The sequence below is a fragment of the Oryctolagus cuniculus genome, chromosome 11 (assembly GCF_964237555.1).
Source record: "Oryctolagus cuniculus chromosome 11, mOryCun1.1, whole genome shotgun sequence".
Lineage (NCBI taxonomy): Eukaryota > Metazoa > Chordata > Mammalia > Lagomorpha > Leporidae > Oryctolagus > Oryctolagus cuniculus.
In genome coordinates, this window is record NC_091442.1 from 3,126,891 (window position 1) to 3,142,145 (window position 15,255).

At 59.4% G+C, this 15,255-nt stretch overlaps 1 protein-coding gene across 2 annotated transcripts in view; it reads right to left on the reverse strand.

The window, feature by feature from the left end:
• ZNF831 (zinc finger protein 831) overlaps nucleotides 1-15,255 on the reverse strand; it is a 93,119-nt gene that overhangs the window by 51,392 nt on the left and 26,472 nt on the right. For both annotated transcript variants that reach the window (XM_008248825.3, XM_051835056.2), the window contains exons 2-3: nucleotides 4,870-8,465; nucleotides 4,220-4,344 (exon numbers count right to left, since the gene is read on the reverse strand). In XM_008248825.3, coding sequence (XP_008247047.1) covers nucleotides 4,220-4,344; nucleotides 4,870-8,439 — 3,695 coding nt within the window. In that variant the 5' untranslated portion in view covers nucleotides 8,440-8,465. The remainder of the gene's footprint in view (nucleotides 1-4,219; nucleotides 4,345-4,869; nucleotides 8,466-15,255) is intronic.

Genomic DNA, 15,255 nt, shown 5'->3' on the forward strand with positions numbered 1-15,255 from the left:
CGAGGCAACTGACGACCAGCGCTTCTGTGGGTAAGTGTGCACACAGGGCTTTTAAAGGAGACTGGGAAAATATTGCAACATCATAACAGACGGGAAGGTATTCAAACCTAGGATACAGGATGATCCAATCAACTGCACTTGTCATTTAAAAATCTGATAGCCACAGACAGTAGAGAACCTACTGAGCACGGGACCACCCTGCCTCCCAGGATGGCACCCCAGATGGCCACTAACCTGGGTGAGCCCGACCTGGCCCCACGGCCAAAAGCACCACATTGAGCTTACGACACTTAGACAAACTTTAGACTGAAAACAAGATTATGAATTATTGATGGAGACGCTGATTAGCTGTCCAGTGTGAAAACACAGATTGAAGTGATCTGTGAAAAACACCTAAGACTGCATCCTTCTGTCTTCAACTGGATGTCACTTTTATATTCTATGCATCACAGGAGGAGCCTGCAAAAGGTTCATGGAGAATGCACCTTATGAAAAATTATGCAGGGGCCGGCACTATGGCACAGCGGGTTAACGCCCTGGCCTGAAGTGCTGGCATCCCATATAGGCACCAGTTCTAGTCCTGGCTGCTCCTCTTCCAATCCAGCTCTCTGCTGTGGCCTGGGAAAGCACTGGAAGATGGCCCAAGTGGAAGACCCAGAGCAGGCTCCTGGCTCCTGGCTTCGGGTCAGCGCAGTTTTGGCTGTTGTGGCCAATTGGGGAGTGAACCAGTGGACAGAAGACCTCTCTCTCTCTCTCTCTCTCTCTCTGCCTCTCCTCTCTCTGTTGTAACTCTGACTTTCAAATAAATAAAATAAAAAATCTTTTTTAAAAGAAAGAAAACTTATGCATCAGTTCCAAACTTTTGCAGCAAAATAAACTTAGCTTTTGCTGCCATGACTTTTGTACATATAATATACAGAAATCTTATTTTTGAGGTTCAGAAGCAAATCTGGCAAACTGTTAACATTTGTTAATTTTGCTTCATTATTGTCCAGGAGTTGGTTATATGTTTTTCTGAACTTTCCTGGGTTTTTAATGCTTTTTCAACTAAGAGAAAAAGAATGCAGGTACTCCGACAAGTGAATTGCATCGTTCTCTCCAAACAGACCTGTGGGGTCCTCTCTACTGCACCGTGTGGTTCTCTGCAGAACTTCAACCAGGGTGAAAATGAAAACCTGAATCAGGAGGTGGGCTGCTGGCCTGAAGGCGGTCAGGTGATGGACAGGTGACGGCTAGGGGGTGGACGAGAGAGAAAACACGGGAGGGAAACTTCCCACAGACCTGCACACCTGGGCAAGGGAGGGCGAGGCAGGCAGAACAGCGCCCCTTAGAGACAGCCGTCCAGACCTAGGGATTCCCCACCTGGTGAGGCAGAGGGACTGAAGGCCCCACCTCGAGGTGGTCAAGGGCCATGGGACTTCCCAGGTGACCCCAATGCGACCACGTGCAGAAGGGAGAGCAGAGACAGGAGGTTGGGCCACAGAGAGGAGAAAGGAGGAGGAGGCAGAGGGGGAGGGAGAGGGGAGGGGATGGGAGGGGAGGAGGAGCAGGAGATTGAAATGTGAGGCCATTTGGCACACTCTCCCTGGCGGGGACACTGGGGAGGGGGAAGCCTGGGCGGAGGAAGGGGCTTCTGCCCCCAGCCCTGGAGGACAAGGACGCCAGTGCCCCCGAGCCGCCGGAGAGGAACACTGGAGAATTCCCCTCCATTGTAACCAGCGAGACCCATCCTGGACCTCTCACCCACCCGTAATACCACCGGTAATAAAGCAACACACGCGGTAATAGACACCTAATACAGACAGACAGAGCCCACGCTCTGCCAAGCGGCTGTCTGAAGGAAATACACAGGACGGATTGGATGTCGCCGCTGACGTCTGCCCTAAACTGGTCATTGATCACGTGCACAGTGTGGAAAACCACATAGAGTGCTCTGGAAGCAAGCAGGCAGCTCCTCGCGAGGCTCTGAAGCCCCCTGGGACCAGGGACCCAACTGCACCCAGGATGAGCCCCAGCCCCACGGCGCCAGAGATACAGCAGGTGGGAAGAGCGTGGGGAGCACGGATTGTCCAGGGAGCTCGCATGTCACTGTCGACCCCACCACTCGGAGACTGGGAAGCTGAGCTTGCGGGTGGGGCCAGCTTGTTAGCAGGCACCGTCATCGAAGTTTCACAGCTGAATGCTATAGAACCAGTGGCTCAGAAGAGACTTCCTCTCTGACCGTCTAGCGCCATGGTCCCCTCTTCACGCCTCCCCAGCCACAGACGCGTCCCAGACCAAAAGCAGGCATCTCGGCAACTGCTCACCACGACCATGAGGCCCCGGACGAGAAAACCCGGCCAGCCAGGCAGCCAGCCAGCCAGCCAGCCAGGGGGTTGGGGGCTTGTGCCCCAGGGTGGCCCCGTGCATCACACCTTCCTGGAATCCCCCTCTCTGAGTGTGAGCGGAACCTCTGACTAGCTTCTAGCTAACAGAATGTGACCTCACGTCTCCAGGCCAGCTCCAGGGGCCAGCCCCTGTCCGTGTGTTAGAAATGCAGAAGTTGGGGCTGGTGCAGGGGTGCTGATGCACCTGGGAAGGCAGCAGAATATGACCCAAGTGCCTGGGCCCCTGCACCCACGTGGGAGACCCGGAAGAAGCTCCTGGCTCCCCACTTGGGGAGTGAACCACTGGATGGAAGACCTCTCTCTCTTTCTCTCTCTGTCTCTCCCTCTCCCTGCCTGTAATCCTGCCTCTCAAATAAATAAATAAATCTTGAAAGAAAGAGAGAAAGAGAGAGAGAGAGAGAGAGAGAGAAAGAAAGAAAGAGAGAGAGAGAAAGAAAGAGAGAGAGAGAGAAAGAAAGAGAGAGAGAGAGAGAAAGAAGGAAGGAAGGAAGGAAGGAAGGAAGGAAAGAAAGAAAGAAAGAAAGAAAGAAAGAAAGAAAGAAAGAAAGAAAGAAAGAAAGAAAGAAAGAAAGAAAGAAAGTAAGTAAGTTAGTTCAGGCTCCATCCTGACCTGCAGAATCTACGGCAGCTTTGCAAGAAAACTCCAGGGCACCGGTGTGCACAGGACAGGCGAGGGGCACTGGGGCAGGGTGCTGGGACCACACAGGCTGCAGAGTGAGACTCGCTGCCTCAGATGCGCATCCTTCCCAGCGTCCTCAAAAGGAAAAACGGAGCGAATCATGCCGCCTGCCTCCTGGAGCCCCCAAGGATCTACCGAGATAACGCACGTGACGATGCCATTGGCACAGCGTGGACACACGGCCGGCGCTCGGTGCTGTGGCGTTGGCAGGGACACTCCGCCCTGGCGGGCGATGAGGGGCATGGGCTGGGAAGAGGGGAGGCCCTCCCAGTTGCTGAGGGTCTGGGCGGCAGGAAGGGACAGTTAGCAATCGCTGTCGCCCCTTGAAGAGGGTCCAGGCTCGGGATAAACTTGACGGGAGGGGGAGAAGGCTGCGGGCATTCCAGGGAGGGGGCCGTGTTGGGAGCCGGGGCGTGGCGCGTGCATTGGAGAATCAGGTGAGGGGCAGTCCCCGGCCACCTCGGGAGAGAGGAGAGCGTGGGGGAAAGGAGACGAAAGACCAGGGGAGGCGGCCTGGGGAGAGCCGGCTGGGGGACTCTTGTGTGGCGCGCACAGCTGCAGGGCTCTGAGCAGGACCACGAGGGAAATGAGCGAGGGCAGCGCAGAGCCGGACCGCACCTCGTGCCGCGTGCGTGCGTGCGTGCGTGCGTGCGTGCATGCGCTCGTGCCGTGTGCGTGCGTGCGTGCGCGCGTGCGCGTGCTGCCGACAGGGCCTCTGCCGGCTGTCAGCAGCGGCGGGCACGGAGGCTGAACGACCCCCGCGTTTCCTCATCTTTGCTCGCCTGTGTTTTCTAATTTTCTGCAAATGGCACACATTACTTGCATAATTAAAAAAAAAAGCAATAAAAGCTGTAAATAATTAACATGCTCGCTCTCTCTTCAGGACTTCAATCAAACGGATGTTTTTCAACCCAGTCATTTCAAATATTTGCCGGATTACTGGTCCTAAAAAGGCACCGTCGGAAAACCCACAGGACCGCGGGGCGCGGCCGGATGGGGCAGCACGGGCAGGCCCTGGACCTAAACTCCCGCCCCCACCAAGCAGGAACTCTTTCATGAAGAACGGGGGTGTTTCTGCGGGTCCTGTGCCCAGCTCTCCGCGCGGGCGGAGCCGGGGCAGGTGAGGCGCTGGCACAGTGGCCGCACGTCCTACCTCTTGGGGTTGATCCTCAGCTTTTTCTGCTTGCTGTTTCCGCGCCACATCCTGGTCCTCCGCTGAGGCGGTCCCTTCTTCTGCTCTGGCTCAGACCCCGGGTGCTGGGCCATCACCCCTGGGAGCTGGAAACAGCAGGCATGTTGGCATCGCACTGCACACGGCCCTCGCGACAGGCACAACCCAGAGGGCTTCTCTCTGCAGACGGGTGCCTGTCTGCGGAAACCCAGGCATGAAATTGCAGCACTGACCAGCGGCCTGAGTCCGTGAGGGGCTGCCACCAGGCCGGGCAAGCGTCCTGACCACAACCTTCTGGAACCTTCCCTGGGCTGGACCACAAAGGAGACCTCTGTGGCCAGGAGGCTCAGAGCTTGGTGCTACTTCTAGTCACGAACAGGATCTCAGGGACAATACTTCTTTCTTTGGAACTGGTTTTCACAGCTGTCTTTCTGTTTGCTTTGCATTTCTGGCCTCTATACTTTCCTGCCCTGCGTGTGGTCACCCCAGTGTCCCTCAGCACCGGCTGGGAAGACGCAGTAACCAACAGCCGATGACACCAGGGACCACCTCCCACGCTCACGCGGCCGGCCGAGTCCTGCCTGCTAAGCACGCCCCCTGGGCACACCGGCCCTGGGCAAAGCCGGGCTTACCTTGGATGCCAGTGCCAGCACGCCTCCTCTTCCTCCTCTTCCTCCTCCTCCTGGGCGCGTCCTGGTCCATCCTTCACCGCCCACAGATGAGGGGTCAGGACCCTCATCCTGGGGGCCACCTCCCGGGAAGTGCAAAGCCAAGTACACAGAGGAGCTCTTCTCCTGCTCCACGGGCAGCGGCACGCTGCGGCTCAAGCAACACCACGTGAGCCGGGGCTCCGCCCTCAGGGAGGGGAAGGGGCTGTGTGCCCCGGAACTCCTGGGGGTCCCTGAGTGAGGAGACAAGGCCAGCTCGGGCCAGCCTGGGACTGTGGGGAAGCAGCTGGACTGCAAGGGCCAGTGGAGTTTGGGCTCTGCCCGGGGCCCGAGAGGAGACGCCTCTGGGGAGGTCCCAGGAGGCCCTCCCAGCCCCGGGGCGGGGGCCCCATGATCTGGGTCGCTCCCGGAGGGCTTGGTGCTCGCCGAGGGACAGGGGTGGTGGGTGGTGAGGGTCTCGCCCTCCACGGCCTGGGCACAGGAGGACGCGCAGGCGGCTGTGACCCCGGAGGTGCCTGGCGCTGCCTCGGGAGACTGCTCGGCCGCAGGGATGCCAGCATGTGCCCTGGCTCCCTCCTGCTCTCCCCTCTGCTCCTCCTTCCTCCCAGTACGCGGCCTGCACCAGCGGGGGTCCTCCGAGACGCCACCTGCCTCACCCGGGGTTGGGCCTGCGGCTGGGCTGGGAGCCAGGGGAGGGCCAACGACGGACGCCAGCTCCTTGGGCCCTGCAATCCTGCAGGCAGGGTCCGGGCCCTGCAGGGGCCCCTGGACGCCGGGCAGAGGCGCAGGCGTCTCTCGCTGAGGTAGCCGGAGGAGGTACTTGGGGGGGAAGGCATTGTGTACCACGGCCTGGGGCTGGGGGGCTGCCATGGGGCGAGGCCCGGGGGCCCCGGCTGCAGCTCGCAGGGGGGACTCCTTGTCCCTGGGCGCAGCAGGAGGGGCAGCTGAGGAGGCGCCAGGGGACTCCAGGGCCTCGCCCACCCGCCCGGCACTCCCGTGTGGCTTCCCTGGAGTCTCCCCGAGGTCCCCATCCTGCTTCCGGGACCGTGGGGAGGTGGCTCCTGCAGGGGCACCCAGGGTCTCTGCCGCCAGGGTCCCCAGGCTGCCTGGCCCCTCCACCTTCGGCTTCTTCCTCTCCGAGGGGAGCTGCAGCTCCCCAGAGCCACGGCTGGGCCGTCTCAGGACTGCATGGGCCCAGGGACCTGTCTCCTCCACACCCCCACCACTGCAGGCTCCCCCTTGCAGCTTGAGGTCTGGCAAAACCGGTCTGGAGGCCTCCAGGTCACCTTGTTGGAGGGGGCCAGGCGCTAGGGGCGGCTGCTGCCCCGGTTCCAGCCTCCCGTTGGGAGGGAACAGGGGGCTCCTACTGCCCAGGCAGGGCGGGGCTGTGCTGCCAAGGGTAGGGGGTGACCCGGCTCTGGGCGCCCGGCACTGCTCACTGCCTCCCGCTCCAGACGCCTCCTCCCTCTGCTTCGGGGGCTTGGACCCCAGGGCGTCGTCTGGGGCCGGCCCACTCGCCCAGGGCCCCTGCTTGGCACCCATGGAAACGTGCCCGGGGACGGGGCTCTTCCCGTCTTGGGACTGGGCTGCGCCCTCGCCCGCTACAGCCTCTTCCCGGGGCAGAGGAAGGTCCGGTGCTGTCGTGCCGGCCCCTCTCCCCTCCCGGCCTCTCTGGCCTCCGTGGTGGCTGCTCTTCATTTTCTGGTACAGTCTCTTGAAGGTCTCGTGCCCGTACACCTGCCACTTCTCCTGGGAAAACATCTCCAGCCTCCTCTGGCTGCCCCTCCTACTGGCCGCTCGGCCCTTACTGGCTGTCCCCTCTCCCGGGGCTGCTCTCTTTCCAGCTGTGTCCTCTTCGGGGCCCGGGGTGTCGCCAGCGGGGGTACAGGGCAGGTCCTCCACGGCAGCCTGTCTGACCAGAGCCCGGGGGTGCCCACCGGGGATGTCCGCCAACGTCAGCCCCGCGCGGTAGCCCAGGCGTGCCGGGGTGGGCCTGGGGCTCCCAGGACTCAGTGTGCTGGGGCAGGCGTCCTGGGGGTCGGCGGGCTCTGGCCAAGTCCTTGAACCCTCCACGAGAGGCAGGGAGTTGCTCCTGGTGACAGGGACACATTCCACAGCGGTGGAGAGCTGAGTGGGGACGGAGTGGAAGAAGAGGGGCCTTGACTTGTCCAGAGAGGTGAGGGTGGAGCGGGCCGGGCCGAGGGCGGCTCTCCTGCGGCCGGGCTCCAGCGCCCGGATGTCGAAGTGGAAGGAGCCCTTGAAGGTGTAGGGCGTGGGCAGGTCTATGCTGCCCTGCTTGGACAGGACGGTCTTGCGGGGCCGCACGTGGTCCAGCTGGGGGTCGTCCACCAGGGCCTGGTTGCGGGAGATGAGCTGCGTGATCCGCTCCTCCAGACGCTTCTTCTCTAGCTCCAGGCTGGCCCCTGGCCCTCCGGGCTCCGTCTTGGGCCCCCCAGGCCCCGGGCCCGGGGCTCCCTCTCCCTCGGATTCGGTGCTGTGCTCAGACAGGCTGTGCAGGGGGCTGGAGAGGGGCGGCGGCTGCTCGGCGCTGTCGGAGCGGGACAGGTAGCCCGAGTCGGTGCTCTCACACTTCCTCAGCCGGCCCTCGGAGCCCTTGGCGTCCCAGGGCTTCTCCGAGGCCGTGGCCTGCTGCCGCTGCAGGGAACATGGCTTCTGCTCCGGCTGTGGCCGCCGGGGCTGTGTGCTGACCAGCGAGAGCCCGGGGCACGCCGCATGGGCGGAGTCCGGAGGGACCTCCCTGTCGGCGGGGGTGGACCCTGGACGGGAAACCGCTTCGAGGTCCTTGGCCCCGAGGGGCAGCCGGGCTCCCAGGGGGAGTCTCTCTGAGGCCCCCTCTCCTGTCCCTGCCCCGGAGGTCTCTCCAGCCTTGTCGACCTCGTGCAGGAGGCCGGCCCCCGCCCCCTCGGACTCGGAGGACAGCCGGGAGTTGTTGAGGTGGGTCTGTGTCCGCCTGTGCTTGTACAGGTTGCTCTGGGTCTTAAAGGCAATGCCGCAGGCCGCACAAGGGAAGGGCCTCTCGCCGGTGTGCGACCGGATGTGCTTCTCCAGAACGCTGGGCTTCAGGCAGTCGCGGCCGCAGTGCGGGCACAGGTACCTGCTGGCATTCCGCACCTTGCCCGGGCTGCCCAGCGTGGGCCCCGGCGACAGCACAGGCAGGGCGCCCACGAGGCTCACGGTCAGCGTGGAGGCTGTGGGCTTCCCCACCTGGGCCACACTGGGCCCCTCCGGCTGCAGCAGGGGGCTGAGGAGGAAGGGCAGCCCGCCCCCGTCCAGGCTGCCGGTCACCAGCGGGGCGCGCGGCTGCAGGCCCCCGGGAGGCACGGTGTGGTACAGGGGGATGGGCAGCGCCTTCAGGAACACGGTGGGAGCCAGGCCCTGCTCTGGCGGCAGGAGGACGGGGCCCAGGGTCAGGCGCGGCGAGGCCTGCCCCCCCGGAGCCCCTGGGGGACCAGGCGCAGGAGCCGGCTGGTCCCTGGCAGGTGGGGCAGGGCAGGTGGGTTCCGGAGCCTCCATGCCACATCCTCTGGACGCTGGCCAACCTGCGGGCGGCGAGAACACTTTACTGTGCCTGCCTCTCCCCTCCCCGACCCCCTGCCCCCGCTGCAGCCTGGCAGCAGTGTCCCCAGAGAGTACCTCGTCCCCACGTAGGCCAAGGGGACACCGAGGCTCCACCCATCATGCCACTGACAGGTGGTAAGGCAAGAGGTGGGGCCAGGGCATGTCTGACTGCGGCAGGCCCGGTGCCAGCACACACAGCACCGCCTACAGGAGACCCAGGGAATGTGCCGACTCAGGACCGGGGAGACGCCTGCAGCTCCTGCAGCTCCTTGGAGTCCACAGTGATGCCGTGCACGGGGGCGAGCCTCCCCCCCGTCTGGGACTCAACTGCCAGGTCTGTAAAATGGACAGGGAATCGGCCTTTCCCGCCCCCGGGCCCTGGGGCTCTGCTATAGGACGGGGACCATAGGGAGAATGGTGACAGGAGCGGAGGTTTTTGCCAAAACAAATAACGGGATTCTCAGATGACGCTGGATCTCAGGCAAGCATGGTTCTGCCCCAGACATTGCGAGGGCCGTGCTCATGCTAACACCCCGGTCACTGCTTCTCTGGAATCACACGGAACGGAGCCCCCTCCTCTTGACCTGGTGACACGAGAGCAGTGTCAGGCGAGGCTCTGGTCCCGGCCCAACGCCCAACGCCCAGATTCAGCTGGGACTGAGTCGGTTCTCTCTAAGCCAGGAGGGGCAGGTGAGCAAACGCATCGTGAAGGCAAAGTGAGAGTCAGGGAGAGAACTGTTGCACGGGTCTGCGGCTGGAGGAACCGAGCTCCGGCTCTCCCTCAGGCACCCATCTCCAGGGGCTGCGAGAGCCACCGACCACCCAGGAGAAGAAGAAAGAAACAAATTCAGCCCTTAGCACAGAGCGTGCTGGAAGGAGGGCGTGCTGGAGTCAAGGAGGCTTGAGAGCAGATTGTTAAATTTTCAGGAATTTTGCAAGCCAATTGTTAAACACAGCCATGATCCAAAGCTGAATTGTGCAAACTTACAACTAAATAAATTAAGTTAAAAACAGAGAGTACAGAGGCTGCTGCTGTGGTGTAGTGGGTAAAGCCGCTGCCTGCAGTGCCGGCATCCTATGTGGATGCCGGTTCAAGTCCCGGCTGCTCCACTTCTGACCCAGCTCTCTGCTGTGGCCTGGGAAAGCAGTGGAAGATGGCCCAAGTCCTTGGACCCCTGCACCCACGTGGGAGACCCGGAAGAAGCTCCTGGCTCCTGGTTTCAAATCAGCTCAGCTCTGGCCGTTGCGGCCGTCTGGGGAGTGAACCAGTGGATAGAAGATCTCTCTCTCTCTCTCTCTCTCTCTCTCTCTCTCCACCTCTATAACTCTGCTTTTCAAATAAATAAATAAATCTTTAAAACACACACACACACACACACACACAGAGAGAGACTACAACTGGCTATCTGCCTAGAAAAGAATAAAGAATGGACCCCTACCTCGCGCCATAGACAAAACTGATTCAAAGCGGACCACAGACCTTTATGTAAAAGCAAAAGCTACAAGACTCTTTGGAGCTAGAGGATTAAATCTTCATGACTTTGGATTTAGCAACAAATTCTAAAATATGATACCAAAAGTACAAGCAGCGAAAGAAAAAATGTACAAATTTGATTTCAAAATTAAAAACTTTGATCAAGGGGGGCTGGCGTTGTGGCGTAGCAGGTGAAGCCGCCACTTACAACACTGGAATCCCATACGGGCACTGGTCTGTGTCCCGGCTGTTCCACTTCTGACCCAGCTTCCTGCTAATGGCCTGGGAAAGCAGCGGAAGATGGTCCAAGTGCTTGGGGCCCTGCTCCCTTGAGGGAGACCTGGAAGAAGCTCCTGGCTCCTGGCTTTGGTCTGGCCCCAGCACGGACTGTTGCAGCCATCTGGGGAGTGACACAGCTCTCTCTGTGTATGTCTCTCTCTCTCTGTAACTCTTTCAAATAAATCAATAAGTAAATAAATCTTTTTAATAAAACTTTCATCAAAGGATACCAATAAGAAAGCAAAAAGGCAACCCACAGAATGGAAAAAAATTGCAAATCACATATCAGATATATCCAGAATATATAAAATAAGCTCTTCTTTTAAAAAAAGATTTATTTATTTATTTGAAAGGCAGAGTTGCAGAGAGGCAGAGGCAGAGGCAGAGAGAGAGAGGTCTTCCATCCACTGGTTCACGCCCCAAATGGCCACAACAGCCAGAGCTGTGCTGATCTGAAGCCAGGAGCCAGGAGCTTCTTCCAGGTCTCCTACATGGGTGCAGGGTCCCAAGGACTTGGGCCATCTTCCACTGCTTTCCCAGGCCACAGCAGAGAGCTGGATCGGAAGTGGAGCAGCCGGGACTCGAACCAGTGCCCGTATGGGATGCCGGCACTGCAGGCGGCGGCTTCACCTGCTACTTACAGCACCGGCCCCATAAAATAAGCTCTTATAATTGAACGAGAAAATTACAGATTACCCAGCTTAAAAATGAGCAAATGATCTGAATAAACATTTCCCCAAGGAAGACATGCAAGGACATGGAGGGATGTGCTCTGGTCACTTAAGGAACTGTGAACTACAACGACACACAACTTGGCCCTGGGACGTAACGGCCGTAACAGGAGTCGGTGAGGATGCGGAGGGGTGGACCAGGAAAGCAGTTCTGGTAGGAGCGTGCGGTGCCATGGTGCCGTAGCCACCACAGGAACAGTTTGGCATTCCCGCAGAAAGATGGACAGGTGCCGTGTGGCCCAGCAACTCCGTTCCCAGGCACAGATCCAAGGCACAGGACAAGGATTCAGACACACGTGTGCTCATGCATGCTCACGGTAGCCCCACTCAAAACACCCTGCAGGTGGACGCGACATAGACACACACCCACTGTGCGCCAACAGCGGCAGAACCGCAGGGTGGAGCGTCGTGCAGCCACAGGAGTGGAAGTCCTGGCACGTGCCTTGAAAACAGTTTGCTGAGTGCAAGAAGCCACACACGAGGCCCGTGTTGCGTGTTGTATGAAAACCCCAGGGGCCGGCACTGTGGCCTGGTAGGTTAAGCCTCCACCTGCAGTGCCAGCAACCTATATGGGCTCCAGTTCGAGTCCCAGCTGCTCCACTTCTGAGCCTGCTCTCTGCTACAGCCTGGGAAAGCAGTAGAAGATGGCCCAAGTCCTTGAGTCCCTGTACCCATGTGGGAGACCTGGAAGGGCTCCCGGCTCCTGGCTCCTGGTTTCGGATCTGAGCAGCTTTGGCCATTGCAGCCAATTGGGGAGTGAACCAGCAGATGGAAGACCTCTCTCTCTCTCCTCTCTCTACCTCTCTCTCTCTCTCTGCCTTTCTGAAACTCTGCCTTTCAAATAAATAAATGAATGAATATTTTGCTTAAACACACCGTAGAACCGAGCAGGCTGGGAAAGGATTTCAGAACAAAGCCACAGTGAGCGAGGAACTCTGGGAGACGAAGCTAAAACACGTGCCGGACAATTGCAACTTTGCACACCCACGTTACGTGGTCTCCCCGTGGCTTGTTGCTGGGACACAGGAGAAACCTGCCTGAGGCCGGCGGGCTCTGGCGTGACGGCAGCGCCGCCTCTGGCTGGCGTTCCCGGGCCGGGGGCAGCCTGGGCTCAAATCCAGCCTTGCCCCTTCCTTACCCACAGAGCTGCCCAGCACGTTCTTTCGACTCTGGGATGTCCACATGCCGCGTGGGGATGGAATGGGCGTGTGGGGCAGTGGGTAAGACGCTGCTACGTGCGCCCAAATCCCACATCGGGGGCCTGGGTTCAAGTCCCAGCTCCACTACTGCTGCCACCATCGTCCTGCTGATGCGCACCCTGGGAGGCAGCTGGTGACGGCTCGAATAGACGGACCACTCCCACCCACGTGGGGGACCCTGACGGGTTCCCAGCTCCTGACTTTGGCCTGGCCCAGCCCAGCTCTTTGCAGGCATCTGGGATGGGAACCAGCAGACGGGATCTCAATCTCTCTCTCTCTCTCTCTCTCTCTCTCTCTCTCTGCCTTTCAAATAAATAAAATGTAAGAATAAATAAATAAATAAGAGGTGAACAAAGAGTAGGCAGATACTTTCCACACATTTTCATCGCAGCATAAATGCGAAGTGGAGGTGATCGGCTGGGGACCACCCGTCCGTGCCCAGGACAGGCCTTCGAGAATTTCACGGACAGCAGGCATGATGGAGAAAACCACTCACGGGTTCTGAAAAACGTTGCACCCAGAAGACTTTCCAGTGCTGCAGCAACGCCAAGGCCGATGCCCGCGCAAACAGCTGGCTCTGCGGAGGCCCCGAGGTGGGCACCGGCCCGGCTCGCTGAAGGCAGAGCGCGCTACAGCCGAAGGAGCTGCACTCCCGGCCAGCCTGGCCGACGGTGTTTTGTGATTCCCTCTGGGGAAGTCCCTCACTTCCTTGGGCTTTTGCTTTCACCGGCAGAGTGGGAAGAACACGTGTGGACCCAGGGTGCTCTGCGGCGACAGGTGTCCGAGGCACCTGCTCAGCTAAGTGACAAGGAAGAGCCCCATCGTGACGACGGCTGTGACTGCGACTGTTGTGCGGCCAACAGAGAAAGCAGAGAGTTTGCTGTTAGCCGGAAGGCAGGACCGACAGAGGAGGGGACCAGCGTCCGGGACGGCCCCTCCTCCTCTACTATGAACGTCACCTCTGCTGGCTGTGCCAAGCCCAAGGGACAGGCCTGGCCACGCTGGAGGCTGACCACCGTCGCTTGCAGCCCAGAGCACATACAATTAAACGCCACGCTGATCGCCCGACAGGCTATAAACAGATTTGTTTATGATGCAAAACAATGTAATTCAGAATGCTGGATTGGTGATGGTTATTGTTTTATATAATTACAATAATTAGCCAGAGAAGTAGCAAACAGATGCGATCTGGAATTCAAAGGAAGGGGAGGGAAGAGCCTCAGATGCTGACGAGATCAGAGCACTGCAGAGGGAACCCCTGGGCGTGAAGCTGCCGTTTAGAAGGAGGCCCCCTGCACCCACGAGGTGCAACGCGCCCACGAGGTGCAATGTGCCACGGTCTCCGGGCCTGAAGCCGCCTGGGGAGTTCTCATCAGCTTCCTGTGTCTTGCAGCAGCGCTATCCTGCCCTCATTTCTTCAAATTAAGGTAGGATTTGCATACGGTAAAATTCACCCTTTTTAGTGACAGCCGGATGAATTTTGACAAGCAGGTGACGTGCACGACCACCAGCACGTTCAAGGCACTGAAGAAACCGTCACCCCCAGGCCTGCCCGTGCCTCCCGGGGCCAGTCCCTCCCTCCACCTGCAGCCACGGTCGAGCGTGGTGTCGTGGAGCCCTGCGCTGTGGAACCTGTCCAGTCTGGCTTCTGCTTAGGACGAAACTTTGAAATCTCTCCAACGTGTTGAGTCCTTCAGTACTTCACTAGAAGTTTTATTTATTTGCTTGTTTTCATTCTGCTTGAAGGGCAGCGAGAGAGAGAGATCTTCCACCCGGTGATTCACTCCCCAAAGCCCTGCTACAGCCAGGGCTGGGCCAGGCTGAAGCCAGAAGCCAGGAGCTCCATCCGGGTCTCCCACGTGGGCGGCAGGGACCCAAGCTCTTGAGCCATCACCACTGGCTCCGGGGCTGTGCGCCAGCAGGAAGCCGAATCAGAAACAGAGCCCGGACTGGAGCCAGGCCCTCTGCTGTGGTGCAGGCATCCCAAGCGGTGTCCTAGCCCTGCACCAGCTGCCCACCCGAGCTCGCCACCTTTCTGGTGGAGTGGTGTCCCCGTGTGTGGCGTGCCATGGTCTGCTTTTCTGTCTCCCTTCACTGCTGGTTCGTGTTGGACGAGGCCCCCTGGGATCAACAGCAGGTGTCCCTGGCCACCTCAGTGAGGGCCCAGAGCGGAGCCAGAACTCCCACGCCCCCCAGGCAGTGGTGAGACCCCAGCCCCGGGGATCAGCAGAGCTGAAGGGGAAACCTGGGTGTTCACCCCATCCCCTCGCCTTCCAGATGAACGTCAAAGGAAGCCAGCAAAAAGTGTCCACGTTGCACCCGAAAACCACAGTGACAGCAAGAAGGGAGAAGACCTCAGCCAGGATGGGATGGGAAAGGCCACCTGTGGGTGGGGCCCCGAGACGTGGGTGGTGCTGGGGTTCCCTGGAGCCCCTCTGAAGGGCTTCCAGTGACTGGATAGGAAGGGGTCGGAGCAAACCAAGACGGCAAAGGCTCAGCGGAGCAGGAGAGCAAAGGATACCCAGATGGAGGTTTTAGAAATGAAAAACATTTATAACCAAAAATTTTAAAACTCAATGGATGGGCTCACTGGCAAAATGAAGATAGGGGTAAAAAAAAAAAAGAAAAGAAACAGTGACAATGAAGATAGACAGTAGAAATTACCCAATCTGTGTAACAGAAACAAACAAATGAAAAAAAAAAAAAAAACACCTAAGGAACCCGTCCACATTGTCAGAGTCCTGGACGGAGAGGAGGGGCAGGCAGGGCTCCAGCAGCACACACGGACGGGCAGGTGCTCGGCCAGCGACTGAGGCCTCGGTTAGGTGCCCACGTCCCCAGCAGACCCCCTGGGTGTAGTACCTGGCTCCAGCTCTGGGGTCTGCCTCCAGCACCCTGCCAGCACACACCCCAGGAGGCAGCAGTGCAGGATCAGATATTTGTGTTCCCGCCCCCATTTGGGGGACCTGGACCTGGATTGAGTTCCAGGCTGTGGACTTCACCCCGACCTGTGCCGCTGTTCTGGGATTACCTTGTTCGTGAATCAGCAGGTGGGACTCTCTCCCTCCCCCTCTCCCTCCTCTTCCTC